This window comes from Carcharhinus amblyrhynchos, chromosome 21 (genome assembly GCF_965287045.1).
Source record: "Carcharhinus amblyrhynchos chromosome 21, sCarAmb.v2.hapA, whole genome shotgun sequence".
Taxonomy (NCBI): domain Eukaryota; kingdom Metazoa; phylum Chordata; class Chondrichthyes; order Carcharhiniformes; family Carcharhinidae; genus Carcharhinus; species Carcharhinus amblyrhynchos.
In genome coordinates, this window is record NC_137344.1 from 47,493,885 (window position 1) to 47,517,897 (window position 24,013).

At 41.4% G+C, this 24,013-nt stretch overlaps 1 protein-coding gene across 4 annotated transcripts in view; it reads right to left on the reverse strand.

Moving 5' to 3' along the window:
* Window positions 1-24,013, reverse strand: part of tmem94 (transmembrane protein 94) — a 137,611-nt gene that overhangs the window by 89,086 nt on the left and 24,512 nt on the right. For 3 of the 4 annotated variants that reach the window (XM_080209105.1, XM_080209104.1, XM_080209106.1), the window contains exons 2-6: window positions 12,004-12,123; window positions 10,902-11,029; window positions 8,968-9,104; window positions 6,225-6,427; window positions 2,037-2,188 (exon numbers count right to left, since the gene is read on the reverse strand). In XM_080209105.1, the coding sequence (XP_080065231.1) occupies window positions 2,037-2,188; window positions 6,225-6,427; window positions 8,968-9,104; window positions 10,902-11,029; window positions 12,004-12,123 (740 nt within the window). The remainder of the gene's footprint in view (window positions 1-2,036; window positions 2,189-6,224; window positions 6,428-8,967; window positions 9,105-10,901; window positions 11,030-12,003; window positions 12,124-24,013) is intronic. The other variant, XM_080209107.1, reaches the window with a different exon arrangement.

Below are 24,013 nucleotides of genomic sequence, written 5' to 3' on the forward strand. Positions count from 1 at the left end.
GGGGGGGGGGGGGGGGCGTGATTTGGCGGCAGCGATTGGGGTGTTTTAACACAGGTTTGCTTTATCACCAAGTTGGATTAATCTTGACTGTTACTGATACAACGTATTTTCTCACTCACCTCCAATATTTTGATAACAAATAAAAAAAAAGTGAAGGAAAATGAAAAAATACACAGTTCTCTTTGCCTCTGATTTTGCTCCCTGCTCTCAGGAGCAGCAAGGCTCATCTTCAATTCCTGGTGACTCCAGGGAAATCGGTAGCCCGAGGTACAAAAGAGGAGACATGAAAAAGGACAAAAATAAATTTGGGTGGAAAATGAATGAAAGTTACATGGTTTCTCAAATGTATATTTTGATAGATTTTTATATATGAAGTTCATACTTTGGGTGGCAGGGAGATGGGCTTGAGGAGAGCAGCAAGCAACGCTTCAATATTTTATAATGTGTTTGTTTCTCCATTGGGAGTTGAAATTTAGAATAAACCGAGACTTATTGGGAGCAACACTGCAATCCAGGAACATAACTATGGACATGAAAAGTAGGTCTAAAGACAGAAAAGATTTCTGCCCCATTTTAGAAAAGTGCATTCAACAGTTGTGATGCCATTAGAGGTTCTTCCAGGGACACAGTATTATCTTACTGGGAACATTTTTGAAATAATCTGCCAGTGAAGGTACATGAAAAATCTATAATTAAGTTCAGAGTGACTGAGCACAGAGAATTTTGATCGATTAGAGAGAGGCAACATGGATTTTCAAGTCCAACAATCCAAAGTGAATTTTTTAAGGAACTAAATTAGACAGGAAAATGTCTAATGGTGTACTTTATATGGACTTCCATATGACATTCGATAAGGCGCCACATAGGAGACAGCACTGTAAAATTAAAGCTTTTGGAACTGAAGGCAAATTATTGACTTTTGCCCACTCAACATTCCTGTCCACACTACTAATCTTATGTTATTCTCCATTATAATCAAACTCATCAATAAGTAAGAAAATAGTTGAGTCTTTAGTTTAGGTGCAGAAGACAGTAGAGATAATGGATATATTCTCAAATTAGAAGTGTCTTCTGGTATCATAAATGGACCTGTGCTGGGGGCGTAACTATTTCTAATTAGTCACGGGCTGGGCTACAAGCTTCTTGGGATTTATCCAAGATTCCCGCCCTATCCTGCATATTGTGTCTCGTGTTGTATTCGTTTGTTTATATTCATTTGATCTTTGCTTAGAGTACTGCAGAAATCTACCCAGAAAAAAAGGACAAACTATGGACCCAATATCCTCTCATCCCAATCACCAAGTAGACATTAATGTAACTTACACGAGGCGCGCACCATGCAGTGCTCACACAGTACTGTCTAACAATGTCAATTTAATTCAAAGTGCTTCAACACCATTGACAGAGCTCATGCTGGGCAGCTACATTTGACACCTTTTCAAAAAAAAAATTATTACTCCATTCTTAAAGTTACAATGTGCAGAGTGGACTGGGTGAGCCCTTAACCCATCTCCTTGCTTGCTCCAAATGGAATTAAATTCACGGTCCTAAGAGACAGACACAAGATCCAAGCTGACAAGGAAAGGTATTGTATCAGGTCTTGGGCTTGATCCTACATTTTAGCCAAAAGGCTGAGACGTGCTCGCCTGCCAGGTGATCGTGGCTTCACCCCGCCAGGTATGTTGGAAATATTAAATGGTCAAATGTAGCTGTCCAGCATGAGCATCAGGTTCTAAGCAGTCACTTATATAAGTTCACTGAAGAGCAATCCTCTTTTTGTCCAAGTTACACAAGATCTTTCACGTTATCTACAGCAGCTGAACACGAACCAGCAATATTATTTTGATTTCTACGGCTACTACGCTGCAATAAAATGTCTGCCCCAGGAGACGAATGTGGTCTTTAATGACAGAGGGGTATCAAATATCCAGATTAGCAGATGAGTGACTACTTTAGTCAATTGCAGAGTGCCACTATCAGATTTGGGATTTAAACCACATTACCAATCACCACTAGAAATCTCCAGCTCCTCATACCTGACGTTTTCAAGAACCGGGGTCCTCACTACTCTGAAGAGTCTGTGCTGTTGAGGAGTCTCAGGTCCCTTCTTTCCTTTTCCCCTGGGTGTTGGCGGTGGGGAGAATGGAGGAAACAAATCACCAGGCTCCAGTACTATATGCTCGTCATCCTATTTCAAACAGAGGGAAAGCAGGGGAGTTCGTTATTTGATTAATAAAGCTAATGATAAAATGATGCGCACTGATAGCTACTAAGGATACAGTGTATTGATCAAATTTAATTACAAAAGCAAGAATCCCACCCGATCTTTTTAATCGCAAATTGAAACTTTTCTTGACCAGCATACACCCTTTAAAAAGTTAACACTGTACGTTTGAAGTAGGCCTTTCGGCCTCTCGAGCCTGTTCGGCCATTTGATACGATCATAGCCGCAACTCCACTTTCCTGTCTAACCTTTGACTCCCTTGTCAATCAAAAATCTAACTCAGGATCATTTAGTATTTTTGTGGCTGAATCCTCTGCTCTCTGACAAAGAGAATTCCACAGTTACTGTCAGAAAAATTGCTTCTCATCTCCACCTTAAATGGAAGGCCCCTTATTTTTAAACTGTCCTCTAGATCTAGTTTCACTCACAAATGAAAAAAACAACACCTCGTCATCTGCCCCGTTGAGTTCTCCAAGGACCCTGTATATTTCAATAAGATCACCTCTCATTCTTCTGACCTCCAGTTGATGCAGGCCCAACCTTGTAGAAGTAACTCCTTCCCGTACCTTCAAAGTATTATCTTATGTATCAGCTATCTGCAGAGCCTATAAACCTTTTCAAATCGTGTTACAGATGTTCAGAAACATTATAATTTACTATACCTGTACAATTAGGACATGAATATAGCTGAGGAGGACACTGGGTTGCAGGGGTGTAAAATAGACAGTATTATGGTTGATAAGGGGGATGTGCGGGATATTCTTGAGGGGCTGAAAATAGATAAGTCCCCTGGTCCGGATGGGATCTACCCTAGGATTCTCTGGGAGGCTAGAGAGGTGATTGCAGAGCCTCTGGCTCTGATCTTCAGGTCGTCATTGGTCTCTGGTGTAGTCCCGGAGGATTGGAGGATAGCGAATGTTGTCCCATTGTTTAAGAAGGGGAACAGAGACTTTGCCGGGAATTATAGACCGGTGAGTCTTACTTCTGTTGTGGGCAAGGTTTTTAGAAAAAATTATTAGGGATAGGATTTATAGGTATTTGGAGTGTAATGAATTGATTAGAAATAGTCAGCATGGTTTTGTAGCGGGTAGGTCATGCCTTACTAACCTTATTGAGTTTTTTGAGAAGGTAACCAAAGAGGTGGATGTGGGCAAGGCAGTTGACGTGGTATATATGGATTTTAGTAAGGCGTTCGATAAGGTTCACCATGGTAGGCTTCTGCAGAAAATGCAGATGTATGGGATTGTGGGTAATCTAAGAAGTTGGATCAGGAATTGGTTGTCGGATAGGAGACAGAGGGTGGTGGTTGATGGTAAATATTCATCATGGAGTTCGGTTATGAGTGGTGTGCCTCAGGGGTCTGTTTTGGGGCCACTGTTGTTTGTAATCTTTATTAATGATCTGGATGAGGGTATAGTTGGGTGGATTAGTAAATTTGCTGATGACACCAAAGTCGGAGGTGTGGTAGATTGTGAGGAAGGGTGTCATAGTCTGCAGGGAGACTTAGATAGGTTGCAGAGCTGGGCCGAGAGGTGGCGGATGGAATTTAATGCGGAGAAGTGTGAGGTAATTCACTTTGGTAGGAGCAACAGATGTGTCGAGTATAGGGCTAACGGGAGGACTTTGAATAGTGTGGATGAACAGAGGGATCTAGGTGTATGTGTACATAGATCCCTGAAAGTTGGGAATCAAGTAGATAAGGTTGTTAAGAAGGCATACGGTGTCTTGGCATTTATTGGTAGGGGGATTGAATTTAGGAGTCGCAGCGTCATGTTGCAACTGTACACTACTCTGGTGCGGCCGCACTTGGAGTACTGTGTGCAGTTCTGGTCCCCACATTACAAGAAGGATGTGGAGGCTTTGGAGAGGGTGCAGAGGAGGTTTACTAGGATGTTGCCTGGTATGGTGGGGAGGTCCTATGAGGAGAGACTGAGGGATTTAGGGTTGTTTTCGTTGGAAAGAAGGCGGCTAAGAGGGGATCTTATTGAAACATATAAGATGATTAGAGGTTTAGATAGGGTGGATAGTGATAGCCTTTTTCCTCGGATGGAGAAAGCTAGCACGAGGGGGCATGGCTTTAAATTAAGGGGGGGTAGCTACAGGACGGATGTCAGGGGTAGGTTCTTTACCCAGCGGGTGGTGAGGGATTGGAATGCCCTGCCTGCCGCAGTTGTAAACGCGCCTAGTTTGGGGGCGTTTAAGAGATCTGTGGATAGGTTTATGGACGAAAAGGGATTGGTATAGGCTAGTGGGTCATTGTTTTTGTAACTGGTCGGCGCAACATCGTGGGCCGAAGGGCCTGTTCTGCGCTGTAATGTTCTATGTTCTATTAAATACATTTATAAATACATTATGTATGTACATAAATACATTACGCACTTGTACATTAAATAAGAGTGGCTCTAACACAGACCTCGTCTGAATATAGAATAGAACCAGTGCAAAATGCGGCCATTTAGGCCATTGTGCCCATACCGACTCTCTAACGGAGCACCTTAGCCAGGCCCACCCCCATCCAATCCCCATAACCCCACTGTATTTATCTCGCTAATCCACCTAACGTACACATATTGGGACATTAAGGGGCATTTTGGCATGGCCAAACCACTTAACCTACACATCTTTGGACTGTGGGAGGAAGCTGGAGCACCCGGAGGAAACCCACACAGACACAGATATAACATGCAAACTCCACACAGCCAGTCACTCAAGGCTGGAATCAAACCCAGGTCCCTGGCATTGTAAGGCAGAAGTGCTAACCACAGTGCCACGGGGCGAATATAATTCATCACACCACTCTGCTCTGAAAATCTAGCATTTATCTGTGCCTTTTACTTCTTTTCCATCTCTCTCTCTATTTGTGATCCACATTTTCCTGAATTTCATCTTTGCCACAACTCTTTGGGGTAACTTATCCAAAATTCTTTGAGAATCCACATGAAATGCAACCTATGGATTTTTAAAATCTACTTATTCTAAGAACTCTGCAGTCGAGCACGATCTGGCTTATCGAAATTCATGCTGACTGCCTGATTATTTCATGGGTTTTTAAAAAATCATTCTCATGGGATGTGGGCATCACTAACAGGGACAGCATGCTGCCCATCCCTAATGGTTTCTGCACCGAGTGCAATGGCTGGCGAGGTCATTCCGACAGGCAGTTAAGATTCAACCATTTTGCTGTGAGTCTGGAGTCACATGTAGGCCAGATCAGGCAAGGACAGCCGATTTCCTTCTCTAATAGTTTCACAGTCATCATTACCAAGATTAGGTTAGGACTTTATTCCCTGGAGCGTAGATTTGACTGAGCTGTATAAGATTTTGATAGGTATAGAGTGGATGCAAGCAGGCTTTTTCTACTGAGGCTAGGGGAGGTAAAAAAAACCAGAGGGCGTCGGTTAAGGGTGAAAGGAGAAAAGTTTAAAGGGAATTTTAGGGGGGAGGGGCTTCTTCATGCAGAGAGTGGTGGGAGTGTGGAATGAGCTGCCGGATAAAGTGGTAACGTTTAACATTTAAGAAAAACTTGGACGGGTTCATGGATGAGAGGGGTGTGGAGGGATACGGTTCAAGCGCAGGTCAGTGGGACTAGGCAAAAAATGGTTTGGCACAGACAAGAAGGGCCAAAAGGCCTGTTTCTGAGCTATACTTTTCTATGGTTCTATTAGCTTTAAATTCCAGATTTAAATTCCATTTTTAAATCCCACCAGCTGCCATGATGGGATTTGAACCCTTATCCAGAGAAGATTAGCCTGGACCTCTGGATTATTAGTCCAATGATATTAGCACTACATCATCATGATTCAGCTATTCTTAATAATCACAATCTTTACTATACACTTCAGTAACTTTTCAACAGTTGAAATAAGATTACTACGGCTATAATTTACTGATTCATCTCCTTCATTGAAAGCGAATATCACAATTGCCACCATCTGACCAAACTTTTCTTTCCAAAGGGTTTGGTTTCCATATCTTGTTAGAAGAGAAACATAAAGCTTACCTTAATTCCTCTTAAAGAGGCAAAGGACTCTTGGCCAGGTCTAAGTGCAATGATGTCACCTTCCACTAATAAACCAACTGGAAGATTGACCAGATGCCCATCTCTATAAGCCCAGTGGAGTGACCAGGATGGAGCAGAGGGCATAAAGAGGTCTGGGTACAATGCATCTTCCCATCTCAGATCCTCAGAACCCACAAGTGCTTCTGTAAACGTTGAAAAAAACAAAAACAAACATTTACAAGAAATCATTTTATTATGCAATTTTCTGTTTCTACATCAGAGGATCTGGATTTGAAGTCATACTAGCCCAATGACTGCAGGTTCCTTTTCTCTGCTGATTGCATACAAAATGAGTTACTTACAATCTATACTCAGTTCTTAATGAACATGGGTGTGTGCTACCCTGACTCCCCATCTGCCCTAAAATTGTGAACAATGAAGGACTTTGCACTGATGGAGGAGCGGGTGTTTTTTCAGAGTTTATAACTGAGGCTCGTTCATGCTGTACTTGACCAGAGAGTGCTCGACACTATTGCTGTGAGTAAGAGAGTCATAGAGGTTTACAGCATGGAAACAGGCCCTTCGACCCAACTTGTCCATGCCGCCCGCATTTGGCCTATATCCCTCTATATCCATCTTACCCATGTAACTGTCTAACTGCTTTTTAAAAAACAAAATTGTACCCACCTCTACAACTACCTCTGGCAGCTTGTTCCAGCCACTCACCACCCTCTGTGTGAAAAAGTTGCCCCTCTGGACACTTTTGTATCTCTACCCTCTCACCTTAAACCCATGCCCTCTAGATTTAGACTGCCCTACCTTTGGGAAAAGATATTGACTATCTAGCTGATCTATGTCCCTCATTATTTTATAGATCTCTGTAAGATCACCCCTCAGCCTTCTACACTCCAGAGAAAAAAGTCCCAGTCTATCCAGCTTCTCCTTATAACTCAAACCATCAAGTCCCGGTAGCATCCTAGTAAATCTTTTCTACACTACTTCTAGTTTAATAATATCCTTTCTATAATAGGGTGACCAGAACTGTACACAGTATTCCAAGTGTGACCTTACCAATGTCTTGTACAACTTCAACAAGATGTCCCAACACTGGTATTCAATGTTCTGACCAACGAAACCAAACATACTGAATGCCCTCTTAACCACAAGAGGGAAACATTCCATCACCACTACTTCTGTACAGTTATTAAAAACACAGCTTTTGCCATGCAAACATACACTCAGGAGAAAAAAGTATTCATTCAAAAGGGATCCACAGTTGGCCATTATATGACCTTCCATGTTTATTTGACTACACATCATTGATCTCTAAAATATCAGCAATGGGAAAGGTATTGCCAATACAGTCCCAGGCATCCACAGCAATGTACAATGCGCAGGCTTCTTCATTCAGTTAAAGGATGTGCAACTAAACCACTTAGACCAGGAAGTCTCTGACTTTATCTCTGAGTATGTCCAGTTTAGCAAGTTAGGCAGTGTCCGTGGATATAAAAACTGAACTAATGTTTCAGGTTCATGACAGTTTATCAGCATTAGAAGATATTTGAAAAGAACAGCTATTCAGCAACTGTAAAACCATAGATTTGGCATGTGCATGCACAAGAAAGAAGTACTTTTCCCTGGCCCAGTATTTAACTGTTGTTCATATTGTGACAATATTGTGCTTTTAAGAAATGTATTTTAGGCATGATTCTGAGCTGGATGTGTTTACTAGTCCCTTCCATTTTATCGAAGCCATTTAGTTCAGCAGCACTGCGTTGTTACTGCAGCAATGTGATCGACCTTAATTGATGCAGTGTTTGTTTTGATCTGAATTAATGCAGAGTTCTGTTGTTTTATGTTTTCCCCAGGGATATTGCAGAGTAGTGCTTGATTAGGTTGGTGGCCAGGTAAGGTCATGTGATTGGGTACAGCTAGGCTTTCACAGAGAACTCAGGGCAGTCTGCTTTTGGGATTTTTTTTAGAGAGGGGCTGCTTTCTTTCTATCTGTTTCTACTCTCCACTTCAGACAGAGAATCTGCCAAGAAATAAGGCTTTTCCACAGAGATTCTACTGTTTGGGGGTGGAGCTTTCTCTGGAAGTTGATGCACGTGGTTTAGAAGACACTCTCCAAGTGTCAAAAGGCTGGAAATCTAATACCCAAATAAGCATCTTTGGTTTCTATACTAATTGGTTCTAATGAAGAGATTCAGGTCTATGAGAGGTACTGCTAAATTGGAACAATAGAAATAGCTAACCGTAAATAATTATATTTTGCCATGTTTAAGTATTATATTTGGTAAATGTTATGCTAATTATTTGTGTTATTTTCTAACTGTGTTCCTAAATAAAATTTGTCTAATAAGTGGGTCACTTGAATTGTATCTGGAGTGAAACACCTTATGTTCACCCTCATGCCAAAACCAGCTGCCAAAGTTAGGGTCGAGGCTAACTTCATCACATACCTTGGCGTTTCTGATCTGGTCCTTAACAATATCCAATACTAGAGTTCTGATTAAATGTCACCCAGGTGAAACCTTAATCGTGTTTCACTCTCCAGAGATTCTCCCAGACTGGCTGAGTCTTTCCGGCGTTTCCTGTTTAAGTTCTATTCCCTGTGACAATATTACAGTGTCTGCTATATTTTTCCACCAGCTTGAGAATTCACTCCAGCTGAACTGACAAATCTCAGTTTTAATCAGTCAGAAAAATTCTCAGATATAACATTTTTAAAATGTTTACTCACCATTCAGCTTACTGATGATTGCTTGTAGTCTGGCCACGACCTCGCCTTTTCTCAGGCTCCCCTGTCGCCCAATCACAAAGAGGTTGAGGAAAAGGAGCAGGAACAATACAGTAGCATTCAGTACTGCAGTGCCTTGGCTATCAGAGGAGGGAAGGAAACACAACAATTAGTTCACTGCAGCGGATAAACAAAGTTGCAAGACTTTTGCCAATCTCATACAGAAACTTTGCAATAAATTGTTTATTAACACATTGAATAACACAATGTCATTTTGTTTGTTAAACTCCTGTTATTGAGGATCAACATATGGCAAGATGTGCTGAATAGACAAATAACATGAATACAATAGAGGTATTCAGTAAAATGTTAATGGAAAACTGCAGTCCGAATCAGTGACATGCTCAATGGTCACCTTTTGAGAACTTCATTTCAGTGTCTTACCCCATCTCAACATATACATTTTTTAAAAAAATGATATCCAGCATCCCAGAGCAAGTTCTGTACTCTAGCTTGCAGGTTGTCTGCTGAGGATTGGAAATTAGAGAGAAAATGTTTCATAATTAGCAGTAAGTGGACTTGTAACTGTATTAGAGTAGCATAGTGACCTTCATTTTCCATCCTATATCTTTGTTTGACACCTCATCTCTACAAAAGAACAACACAGTGGCACAGTTGTTAGCACTGCTGCCTCACACTGCCAAGGACCCGGGTTCAATTTTGGCATGTAGTTTTCACATTCTCCACCATGTCTGCGTGGGTTTCCTAGTGGGGTAAATGCATGGTGTTACAGAGTTAGGGACTGGGCGGGATGCTCTGTTCAAAAGTCAATGTAGACTCAATGGGCCAAATGGCCTGCTTCTGCACCATTTTATAACTTCCAAGAGGAAATGTATCTGGGCTGAAAAGCCACATTCATATCAGTTCCAAAGACAATGTTAATTAGTTGTTCTCTGTTTCAGTTAAATGCATGCTTCTGGTGCTATAGCCTCCTGAGTAGCACAGCAATGGGGACATACTGCTGTCAAATCACTGCAGAAGTAAGGGAGCTGATACATAGAATAGTTATAGCAATCAGGCTGGGCTTTTGATGTCAGTATACCCAAGGTGCGTCAACTCTAATTCTTTATCATTCCTTTCATAATACTTAGGATTGTCAATTAATCTTGATGAATACAGTTCATCAGCTTTTAAAGGCAAAGATAAAGTTAGCTGGAATGAAAATCAGAATGGCAACAGAAAGCAAACTGCAACAAATGGGCAATCGCTAACCTGATTGTCATTCCACCTGCAGCAAAACTGGGATTTTGCTTTCACCATTTTCTTTTGGGTTTTGCGATGTAATTACTTGCAAAATCTTTTCAAAAAAGGTTTGACTTTTCAAGAAATTGATGAACAAAAGAATTGGTAAAACGCTCGGTTGCTGCTGACGCTCGGGATCGGCAGAAGTGTTTCACTCCTCAGCTTAAGGTTCCTCACCTTGATCAGTACAGAACATTTAAATAGATGACATCCTCATCATTAAAAACATACAGAAACGACTTGTGTCCCACACACAGTATAACTCTAAAATGCTTATATATAGAAATCTCCCACATGGTTGCAAGAGAAAGAAGCCAAGCCAAAAAATAAAAACTTAAAAGGTGAGAACAGAGGTGGTTTTTCTGGGCTTGAATAACTTTCAGGTATCACAAGCTCCATTCTTGAAGCTTGAGGTGTCAGCTGAACTCCTCAACTCAGCATTTTGCAGCTCACACTGGGGTATTCATTAGTCCATAGCAGTAGACTCCTTGTCATCATCTGAGCTCATCCATGATGGTGTCCTGCACTATAAACGTGGGTTTGAGAACAACTTGCTACATCACATTTTGTTTTTACATCAAAACTGTTTGCTAGTTTCACCAACCCAGTTGATCCAGACAAGAGATATTGCTTACCTTCCACTTGGTTGGCTGTCATAGCAACACAGCAGTAAAATGGCAGCCAGTATCATAAGAGCTGCCCCTGGCCAGTGAAAGCTGGAGGATCGGTTGCTGGGGTTGAGGAAGCCCTTAAGCCATATCTCCTGCAATATGACGAGTGCAGAAGTCAGATGGCCATTGGCACAGACACACATCATATTTTAAAGCACTGAATAAAAAAAAGCGCACATGATGCTTCCCACAAGGCCTGAATGAAAACATATTCAGTTAAGATCACCAGTAGGACTGGAAGCTTCAGAATAAAGAAAAGCTGTACCAGAGCTAAGGGCAGGGAAATTATAAATTGAACTATAGTTACACTGGGGAGCAAGTTACAATAAGCTTTCTATTACGTTCTCTGAATTATCAGGCAGAGATCTGATCAAGAGAATCAGAGGATATTAATGTGAAGAGTGGTTTGTGAATGTCCTTTGAAGCGAGGCTCAAGTGATTGGGGGCTTCAATTCATTTCCAAGATACATAATGAAATAGATCACTTACTCCCAGCTGAGCAGTGAAACTTTCATTCCCCGCCCGCCCCCGCATCCGTTATAGCATTGGAGGAACCCAAGACAACAATATGTCAATTCATTGCCCAATCCTTCACACCCTTTTCAACATTGAACACAATTTGCTTTAGTCTGTTGAAGTTCATTTGAAAATGAAAGCAGTGCAATGTAACAGAGTAAAGATCATTCCTGTTCAAATCAGTAGGTTTTAAGGAGAGTCTTAAAAGACTGAGGTGGAATGGTTTAGCAAGGGAATTTTAGAGTTTAGGGGGCACATACGATGATTAGAAATTGAGAGTCCTCAAAGAGTTCAAGGCTGGAACAGAAGTTACATGGAGTGAGAGAGAGGGGCAAGATCATGGTGATATTTGAATACAAGAATGCAAAGTTTAAATGTGAAGACTCGGTGAACCTGGAACCAACGTAGATCAGTAATCACAGGGCTGATGAGTGATCAGGGCTTGGTGCACAGAGAGATTTCAATGAGTTTAAGTTTAAAGAAGGTGAAATTTAGAAGACCAACCAGAACAGCACTGGAATGAGTCATGAGAATTTCCATCTCACCATACCTTCCAGGAATCCTTCTTTCTCTGCTGTTTCTGGTGCTCTTCCAGGATTACAGCGAGTTGGTTACGTAGCACTGTGAGAGCCTGCCTGGTGGAAAGGCCCAAGCTAGTGACCATTCCATCCTGTGAAATAATCAGAACAGGAACATTTAGATGATTCCCTGATCACACAGCTAATGGGTGGTTGATTGTGCTGCCGGAAAGACATCTAAACGGATGGAGTCTCTGCTGGAAACACTTATCGTTAAGATTTCAGTAAGATGTGATGAAATAATGTAAATTATTTTATATTCTGCACATTTCAATTATAAATTTTTTAAAACTTGAGGAATGACTAAAAAGATTATCGTTATACTTGGTCAATCAACTAATCGATATTTATCACTGGGAACAGCAATTTGAGATAATTAAGAGCATCCCAAAAACAAGATATTCTAAGTAGCCTAGCACCCGCCTCACCTCGTCACAGATGTGTTATATATTTAAATAGTTGTATGATTGCTTTAAGAGACGCTCATATGATTTGATGGTGATGTCATAGGGGTGTTTCACAGGCTCCTGCTTAGTTTCATTTTGTACTCTATACAGCCAACAACTCCTTCAATAAATCTGCTGCTGTTTGTTTGAATCTGTGTGTGCAGACTACATCGTTTACTTTTTGTTCAAAATCCACAACCCCTGACATAGTTAGAACATTACAAGAGGTTTATATTTTTTCAAGGTATATTCCACATTTACATTTTCCTACCACAGCAGACACCTGAATGGGGTCTTCCTGTGTTTGTAGGTGGTTGGTGTTATATTACAGCTTGGTATGGCTCCTGCTCTGCCCAAGACCGCAAGGAACTACAAAAGGTCACGAATGTAGCTAAATCCATCATGCAAACCAGTGTCCCATCCATTGACTCAGTCTACTCTTCCCGTCGCCTCGGCAAAGCAGCCAGCATAATTAAGGACCCCACTTAACCTGAACATTCTCTTTTCCACCTTCTTCCTTCGGGAAAAAGATACAAAAGTCTGAGGTCACGTACCAACCAACTCAAGAATGGCTTCTTCCCTGCTGCCATCAGACTTTTGAATGGATTTACCCTAGCTATGAATGTAATACTACATCCTGCACTCTCGCTTTTCCTTCTCTATGAACAGTATGCTCTGTATAGCACGCAAAAAACAATATTTTTCATTGTATATTAATACATGTGACAAATAATAAATCAAATGTTAATGCGAGGACAGGAAGGCAACATGTTGCTGTACATCACCAAACAACAACAGCAAGGGCTGGGAGCGGAGAAGAGGGTGAAGGCAATGGGAAGGTTTCAAACTGAGGTGATGGGCACCCAAGAGGAAACCAAGCCATTCACACAGAAGGTAGGCCTGTAGTACATCATTCAGGAACAGAGTAAACATCTTGTGCAGCCAGCTATAGGAGAGATGATAAAAATGACAGCAGCGCCCCATTACAAAAATCTCATACACCACACTGATTTCTGAAAGAACGACTATTGTTTGGATTGGATCCACCATTGCGTCCTGGGCACAATTCCTAGGCAGCTTTGCAGCTCAGGGACCTGGATAAATAAATGTAATTAAACAAAGCCAGTGATCACTTGAGCAGATTTTTCCATGATCTCATGGCAGGGCCACACAAAAGCCTTAGTTTTAAGGAGCCTAGCAGGACAGTCAAACCAACAAGACCAACCCTGCCTGAGACTAATGACGCATCACAAATCCTTGATTAACTTCTCTCCACTCAAAAATGGCACAATTCCTTCTGGAGCACTTCTTGTGCTTGGCATTGTCTTTGCACTAATACCACAGTAGTCTCAAATAGCCCAAGAGTAAATATCCCCACCACATATGACCAAGCTTCAGAGCACTGTTAACTCTTGGTTTGGCACTGCACCTCACTTCATGCATTTCTTAATACACAAAAATAAAACAGCATCATCCTACCTAGATCAATTTTGAGTCCACAGATTTCATTGTTTTTTACATGCTTGTGTTGGTCAGTACACATTGTTCTTTACAGCACTTGTCTACTTGGGGGTGATTTTTGCTACTTGCTAATGAGACGGTACTATTCAGAATTTTATTAAATCCACGCGTGCCCAAGCTGAAAGTCATGCTGTGACTTAAACAGCATCCATAATTAAACAAAACAAAAAGTAGATCTGAGCAAGCTTCCAAATCACTTAATTCGGATCGAAAATCAATGAACCTAATTAAAAACTAGTCATCCAGTTTACATCCACAACAAACTACCAATCCCCATTTCAAATCAAATTTAAACAAGGTACTGTTTTTAAAATAATTATTCAAATTAATCTTTGCAGAACATTTGATGAGGTTAAAAAGGACTACATACATGAAAGTTCATTTTTTGTTTTGCAAGATCGTGCAAAACATTTTTCCCTAAAAGGGTAGCACTGCTGCTTCACAGCTCCAGGGTCCTGGGTTCGATTCCCAGCTTGGGTCACTGTCTGGGTGGAGTTTGCACCTTCTCCTCATGCCTGCGTGGGTTTCCTCCAGGTACTCCGGTTTCCTCCCACAGTCCAAAGATGTACAGGTTAGGTTGATTGGCCATGCTAAGAAATTGCCTCTTAGTGTCCAGGGATGGCAGGTTAACAGGATTAGTGCGTATAATATGTTGGGGTATGGGGGTAAGGCCTGGGTGGGATTGTGTTCGGTGCAGACTCGATGGGCTGAAGGGCCTCTTTCTGCACTGTAGGGTTCTATGATTCTTGCCTTTGAGCTCACATGCATCACTCTTGAATATCTTTCAATTTCAATTTTCTCCATGTTATTTTCTCACAATAAGGCCTCAAAGTTGAGGTTACATTCCTGAAAACTGTAATTTTAAGTGGACTGTGGTTTCGTATAAGGATCAATGTCAAAACTACAGTTAGGTTTTTTCAGAAACTCTTGCCCATAAAAAACACATACAAGTTGAAATACTGTACCATATGTACGCAGCACTGTGCGTCCAGAGCACAGATAACTTGTAAAATATAAACATACAATGCAGTATACAATTCAAAACCAGTCGCACAATGGCAGATACTGGTGGCAGTAGGTATGACAAAACACAAATACTTACTTCTAAATCGACAGGTCAAGGTCAGATCTTAGGACCTTCAGTGCATGGAACAGCTGGGAAAAGGCTGCATTTACACTGTTCTGGGGTGTTTTTTTAAACATAGTTTGAGGCCTTTTATGATGCACGAGCCTGGAAAGGACCGTACATATGTGGTTAGTCTTTCTACATTCTTTAGGCCAGGAACCAGCCCTATACACCTGCACAGGAAAGGGCATAGTGTGAAGAGCAGGTCCGGTGACCTGGGGCTGAAGGACCATTCCAGAGAAGGTAATCCACGGAGCAGGATAGAGGGAAAGGGGACAGGGAGAAGGCCCAGAAGTCACTCCCAGCAGGGACATAAACAGGGATCAGAAAAAGTTCTTAAAAATCATAAGAAAGGAGAAGAGCAATAGGCTCTGAATTAAAGAGAAAGAGCTACAGGGAGCAAACTTGACACAAATTGGGCTCAAGCGATGCACAGATGATGTGAGAGGTCAGCCAAAGGTTAGTGGCTCCATGCTGCAGGTCTTAAGGACAATGGTACCCCTTTTGAGTAGTGATGTTTTACTTGGCATGACCAAAGATCTGAAATTGTGCTTGGAAGATGAAGGTCAAGGGAACACAGATCTGGGGGAAAGGAGTCTTGGAAGGTGAGATCAAAAATCTGGAGGTGAAATCTCGTTAAAGCTATCCAAGTAGGAATGACCTGCAGAGAATTAAGGTAAATTCTTCAGTTATGGAGATTTGAGATGGGGGGAGACTGAGTTTCTGTGAGACTGGTTGGATCACAAGATGCCTGGGTGGGTTGGTGAGAAATCCATGAAATTTAGTTTGGTCATCCGTCATTCAATTGTGTGGTACCTGACTACAGTTTACCAGCTAGTTCGCATGCACCTTCTTGAAGTTTATTTATTACTGCCACAAAGTAGGCTTACATAAACACTGCAGTGAAGTTGCTGTGAAAATCCCCTAGTCGCCACACTGATCAGGTACACTAAGGGAGAACGTAGTTTGGCCAATGCAGCTAACCAGCACGTCTTTTGGACGGTGGAGGAAACCCATGCAGACTCTGTATAGACAGTGACCGAAACCAGGAATCAAACCCAGGTCCCTGGTGCTGTGAAGCAGCAGTGCTAACCACCATGCCACTGCTGCCACATTAATGCAAAAGATAATTGCTGTAAATCAATCTGAATTTTTATGCATCTGTAAAGTGATTATTGAGATAAAGGGATAGTATGATTTGATTTATTTTCTTGTATTGATATTGAGACCTTTCCAACCTTTTTGTCTGGTGTAATGTAGTTAATTTTGTTTATTGGATATTTCATTCCATGCTAAAAAGTTCATCTGCAGACTCCTGTGAATTTGTTCTGCAAATTTCCTCCAAGGTTCCGAAAATAAAAATTAGGATCTATCAAACCATGTTTCTCTGAGATCAGCTGGAATTGTAGCATAGGTATCAAATGAATCTCAGAATATCTGCATTGACCAATGTATGCCATTAAACGTCATTATGCCCAGGACTTCAGTGTGAGCTTAGCATGGGTAAAGCCAGCAATGCAATTTGGAATGGTGCCAGAAGAATAGACAACAGAAGCGAGGCCAGGGAGTAATGCTAGGAGCTAAAGGTGGCAACAGGGGCAATGGTTGTGTGCGCAAATCACAAAAGAATTCATCTGTGGCAAATGATATTAAAATGGAACTGGCAACGTTAAACAGATATATTAACACTAATTCATTAATGGTGTTAAAGCAAGAGAGCATTAAGCGCAGCATGGGGTCAGACACTTTAGGAACTTTCAAGCAGTTATTGGATAGGCACATGGAGCACACCAGAATGATAGGGTGTGGGATAGCTTGATCTTGGGTTTGGTCATAGTTTGGCACAACATCAAGGGCCGAAGGGCCTGTATTGTGCTATGTTCTATGTTTAACATTAAGTGAGGGTTTAGGTGCTTTCAATTTCTTTAGATCAACAGTAATGTAGTCAAACAAGTATCACAATAAAAATAAAAAGATTGCATTCATGAAGCACCCAAGTAGCTCTCAGAATCATTCAAACAGATAAACAGACTGGCAGGGTTGCCCCAGCAAAACCCAAGAGCTGCAAATGAAATCACTGACCAATTAATCTAACTTTTGGTAGCACTGGTTGAAGGAGAAACATGCAATAAGACATCACAAGAACTGCCTATTCATCAAATAACGTCACAAGATGTTTAATATCCGACCAACTGGAATGGGGAGATAACAGTCTGGTTTCAAGTTGTGATCGAAGAATAGCAGTTCAACAACGAGCAGTTCTAACACTCCACTCGAATCTCAGCAGATTATCAGCTCTACATGGTGTGACGTGATCTACATGTGAGGCACCACAAACTGAACCAAGCTGGTATAATGACCATTGTATGACATTAATGTAAAAATAGACTTCCTAACCAGGCGGCTAAGTGACAGTGCATCATTCATACTGCTCCAGATTGTACATCAGTAGGAACGTCTGCAGAACACAGAGCCTAATAACAATGCACATTTTTAACAGATTGTTCCATGGTGGCACAACGCCAGGAACCTGGATTTGATTCCCAGCTTGGGTCACTTTCTGCATGGAGTTTGCACGTTCTCCCACATCTGCATGGTTTCCTCTGGGTGCTCCAGTTTCCTCCCACATTTTGAAAGACATGCTGGTTAGGTGCATTGACCCGAACAGGTGCCAGAGTGTGGCGACGAGGGGAATGTCACACTAACTTCATTGCAGTGTTAATGTAAGCCTTACTTGTGACTAATAAATAAACCTTTACTTAATAACGCTGGTTGATCTAATACAAACTTCTCACACAGCCCACACCTGAAACAAGATGTTAATGTAGCCTGGGACGACAGCATTGCCTTTGAACGTGCATAATGTGAAGCAGAAGCATTATACACTGATATCATATCTGAATTTTGCTTGAAGGATAGTCACTTACAACATATATCTTGGAAAAAACTTTACAATCCAATTTGACCATCACTGCAAATGTGTTCCTGCTTGATAACAACACATGTTGAACTGAAGTATAACAGTGGAGTTAGATCCTAGTTACTAATACACCTGCTCATGAAGGCTTGATACCATTGCATACTAAAGGTTAGAACGGAATTGAACGTGTTAAATTTAACAGCCTGAAGCACAGTTTGCTTGTTGCTACACATTGCAGGATCCTCGCCTATGCAAGAGAGCTCCACACTAGAGCCAGGTGGTCTAAACGAAATGTCACTGAAAAGGAACAAACACTGCAGTTACTGAGCTCAGATCAACAGGTACAGTACAATGCACCTTTATCAACAGAGTGGCACAGATCTGGCACAAGGTCATCATTGCTTCAGAGGAATGGGGAGAGAATGATGCACTTCAACTTCAGAGATGTTTCTCCCAACCACAATATCTATTTCCAAAGAAAGCAAATGGTGCATTAGGATTCCGATGTTCCATCGGTCTATCCAGCTGGCATGTTTAATAGGTTTCAGCACCTGAACACAGGCCAGGGGAGAAATGAGCCAGGGTTTCCAACTGAGACCCAAGATTATACCTCCTGCTGGAAAACACGCATAACATGCAGACATTTAGCAAGGGGAGGAGGGGTGGAATTCTACAAATTTAGCTCAGGTACATAGGAATTTGAAGGAGTAGACAATTCAGCTCTTCAAGCCTGCTTGGGTATTTAATACGAGATCAGCTGATCTCGTTGTGGCCTCAACTCCACCTTCCTGCCCATTCACCATAGCCCTTCAAACACTGATTAATTTAAAATCTGTCCAGAGCTTCCTTAAATTTATTCAATTTAGGGTAGTGAATTCCAGTCTTACGACCTTTGAGAGAAGTATTTTTTCTTCATCTGTTTTAAATCTGCCACTTTTTATCCTAAAACTATTTGACTTCTTGTTCTTGATTGCCTCTCCAAGTCTACCTTGTCAATTCCCCTTATCACCTTGCACACCTCATTTAGATCTCCTCTCACCCTTCTAAACTCCAGGGAATATTGACCTAAACTGCCCAATCTCTCTTCTTAAGACAAGCCCCTCATCTCTGGAATCAATCTAGTGAACCTGCTCGGAAATGCTCTCAACACAGCAACATCCCTCCTCAAAGGAACCAGAACTATACACAATATTCTAAATGCAGTCTCACTAATGATTTGTAGAGTAGGAGAAACACTTCACTACATTTATATTCTATTCCTTTAGTAATAAATGTCAAGATTCCATTTACCTTCCTTATTGCCTGCTATAGCTCCATACTAATTTGCTGTGATTCATGCACAAGGACTCATAGAATCATAGAAACTCTACAGTGCAGGAGGCGGCCATTTGGCCCATCAAGTCTGCACCGATAACAATCCCATGCAGGCCCTACCCCTTAATCTGGCATTTTTACCCCGCTAATCCCTCTAACCTACGTATCCCAGGACACTAAGTAAAACGCACCTAACCAGCATACCTTTGGAGTGTGGGAGGAAACCCATGCAGACACAGGTAGAACACGCAAACTCCACACAGACCCAAGCTGGGAATCGAATCCAGGTCCCCGGAACTGAGACGGAAGTGCTATCCACTGTGCCACCGTGCTGTCCGTCTCTCCACGTCTACAGGGACTCACAGGTCTCTCTGCATCAAAGCACTCCAATGTCTCTCTCCATTTAGGTAACTTGCTTTTGTATTTTTCCTACCCCACACTTATCCACATTAAACTCCATCTGCCAAATTTTGCCCCATTCACTTAACCTATCCATATGTAATTTTTTAATTTCATTATCACAACTCACTATTGCCATTATTTTAGTGTCATCTACAAATTTGGCTATTTACCATTGCTCTTTTTACTTCTTTTTAGTGACCCTTTTCTATCCCTGTATCGAAGTCATTAATATAGATTGTAAATAGTTGGTGCGCAAGGACTGAACCCTGTGGCACCCACTAGTTACATCTTGCCAAACCAAAAAAATTCTATTTATCCCAACTCTCTGCTTTCTAGAGCTAATCCTCTATCTAGGCTAATAAATTACCCTAACCCCATGTGAACTAACCTCGTGTATTAACTATTTGTGTGGCACCTTATCAAATATTTTCTGGGAACCCAGGTGTACTTCATCTAAGGATTCCCATTATCCACGGTTTGTTACACCTTCGAAAAACTAGCAAATTATCAAACATGGTTTTCCCTGCATTAAAACCATGCTGACTCTGGTGGGTTGCATTTTGATCAAACGTCCTGTTATTACTTCCTTAGTAATGGATTTGAACAATTTCACAGCAACAGATGTTAAACTAACTGGTCTATAGTTTTCTCCTTTCTGCCTCCCTCCCTTTTCGAATACAGGCATTATATTAGCATTTTCCAATCTACCGGAGCCTTTCTCGCATCCAGGGAATTTTGGAACAGCGTAACCAATGGATCCACTATCTCCTCTGCCACTTCCTAATAAGACCCTAGGATGTAGCCCATCAGGCCCTGGGGATTGTCTGCCTTCAATCCCATTTGTTTGCTCAGCACTGTTCCCTTAGTGACGATGATGATAACTCAAAGTTTTCCCTTGCTATCACGTCTGCATTTTCTGTTACTGTTGTGAAAACAGGCAAAATATTGGTTTAGTGTCACAGCCATTTCTGCATTCCCCACTATTAATGCCCCAGCCTCATCTTTCAAGGGACCAACATTCACTTTAGTTACTCTCCTCTTTTCTATACATTATAGAAACTTTTGCTGTTCATTTCTATATTTTGTGCAAGTTTTCTTTCATAATTTGCCATTGCTCTTTTTATTTCTTTTTAGTGACCCTTCTGTTGATCTTTAAAAGCTTCCCAATCTTCCAGTGCACCACTGGCCTTTGTAATACAACATGCCTTTGTAGTCTTTATATTATCCTTAACTTCCTTGCTTAGCCATGGAAGTCTTTTCCTCCTCTTACCACCTTTCCTCGTCTCTGGAATATATTTTAGATCAAAGAACAACACAGCACAGGAAACAGGCCCTTCGGCCCAACGAGCCCACGCCGCCATTTTAACATTGTGAGTCCCCTCTTCCACCCATGACCCTTGTCTACGCTTATGCCACTCCACAGTGGAAACCAGATTGAGGGGAGACTAATTTAGGGACAATATGTTACACCAATCAGCCTAAGAGCACATCTTTGGGGTGTCGGAGGAAACCGGAACACCCGGAGAAAACCCACGCAAGCACGGGGAGAATGTGCAAACTCCTGCAGACACTGGCCCAAATCCATGTATCTGCACAGCAAACAGTGATAGTCACTGTGCTGTTGTGTTGCCCATCAGCTGGTCCAGTTTAAGCGTACACTAACGACGTGAAGCACTAGGCTACTCTCGAAACATCCAAGAGCAGCCCTCGCACGACCCACCACGTGTATGCCCCTTGTTGGACAACAAGGCGGACCAAAGCACCTGTGGATTAAAAGAGAAAAACGTCAATAACATGCACATCTTATACAAACTTTCAAGGGAATCCCCAGCAGCTCAAAAGTAAAACAAGTGAGCCAGAAACTATGTTGGAAGGTCCATAGGAATCAATTGATTCCCAGGGACATCCCAAGGCTCTTGATCCTTATTTAAAACAGTCTCCTATATCCCTCCATCTCTATTCCAGGAGGATTTAAATATCTCTTATCATTCATCAACCATGTTCTTTTTTAATTTCCCTGCCCAGTCCACTAGGGTAAAGTCTGTCCTCATGGCCTATGTTATTACCTTTGTTTAACTCCAGAACATTAGTGCGGACACCAATTTCTCAGCCTCAAACTGAATTTGAAATTTCAAGCATGTTGTGATCACTCTTCCCTACAGAATCTTTAGTACGAGAACATTTATTAACCCTATCTCATTACATAATACCAAATTTAGAATAGCCTGCTCTCTGGTTGGTTCCACAGCATATTGCTCCAAAAAAAAAATCTCTCATTCGATGAATTCTCCCTTGAGGATACCCTTGCCAATTTGATTTTTCTGGTCAATATGCATGTTAAAATCACCCATGATCATTGCTGTGCCTTTCTTACAAGCCCTCAGTATTTCTTGGTTTATCGCGTGTCCCACTGCGGAACTACTGTTTATGGACCTACAGATTAATCCCACTAACAACTTTCCTTTGCTATTTCTTATTCCTACCCAGACTGATTCTGGACTCCAGTGCCTATACCATTTCTCACTACAGCATTGATTTCTTCTTCAACTAACAAAGCTCCATCACCTTACTTTCCCTTCCTACCTATCCTTCTGAAAGATTGAGGATCCCTGAACATTCAATTCCCAAACCTGGTTCCCCTGTACCAAATCTCAGCAACCAGATGTTGGAACATACCCATTTGTCTCTATCTGCATTGTTAACTCAATTTTATTCCGAATGTTTTGTGCATTCCGCCACAAAGTCTTTAAGTTTGTTTTATTATCCAATTTCCTTCCTCCTGTGCAAGTACGTACAATATGACTTTCATATGATCTATCACTACGTTTGCTTTCTGTAGACAACATTCAACAGGCCTTGTTAGAAATCACACACAAAGAATGGTCAGTTAGGTGGAGTCATGGAGAATAGTTTGTGTTCATGGACTCATGGCTTGAGACACTTCAGTCTACTGGGAATGTTTACTGATATCACGCACAAAGATACAATCCAGGTTACAGCTTTGCTGGGATAATATACATGTTCATTACACAGACTTGTAAAACTGATTGCTTGAACTCCATACGTTAAGATGCTGACCGTCAAGGAATTAATAAAACTGTAATTTAATAAAAGTCAGATGCTGCTGCAAACCACAAGAACAAAATTCTGGTGATTTATGGCCAGCTGAAGCTGGGAGTTATATCGCTGTCCATTAATTTTTCTGCAGATTCCTATGTTCAATCCCCAATAAAATGAGAATGGCATTAACCCTTAGATTGCTGCAGGGCCCATTACCCCTAGCCCAGCTGCTTTCTCAGCTCTCATCCTGATGTTGGAACATATGCTAATCCATGCACTGGATTAAATCCCCTTCCTCTTTTCTCATTCTTTCCTAACTTTTTTCTCAAATTATATATTTCTCTCTATGCTTAATTTCTGTATTTATCCTCTATTCATTCTGGGGATGGGAATTTGAAGTCTTTTGATTGGCTTAACACAACAAGTTGAAGCCAGTCAAAAGGCAGAACAGTGAAGAGCAGCGGGTACCATGTTCTTTGGAGCCACAGTTTCACCAGAGACTAGTCAAGTAATCCTCATGCTCTAGTTCTACTTTAGCATAAGTCAAACAGCCTACGTATCCTGATACTGAGTACAGTAAAGACCAGTGGGGATGAAATCCTTTGATGGCTATGTGGAAGAAAGGAATTGTATTTATATATTTTCCATCACATCTGGGAAAAGATCAGCTGATGTGCTGATATCAATTAAGGGAGGAATTTCAATCAGAATTCTGCTCAAGCTTCAGATAGTGTCATGAGTTATTTTAGGGCCATCAGTCAGACAGATGGTGCAACATAGCTTTCTCAGTGATGTGATCAAGAGCAGGATAACTAACTTTAAATTACAGACAAATGCCCAGCAATTCCCCTTAATGTGATAAGCTCTGTTGCCTACAGCTTCATGGTGAGGGAAATGAAAAGCTCCTAAGTGTGAGAGTTTAGTAACACCAGTACAGACATGTAAAAGTTTTAAAAAAAAGTTTTCATAATTTCAAGAGAGGGGGAGAAAACTTTAGCTAAATACTGTCATGCTTTCTCTGGACGGTAGCAGACACTTGCTTATCATTTCAAAGATCTTACAATTTCAACAGAACACCCCTTGTTTTGCTTTTATTATAACTGAAGAGACAAAAACACAGACAAAATATCAAATTTGTCAAATTACAGAGATAGATTTCTCAAAGACCCTTCAGCTTCAAAAGATCAATTCTC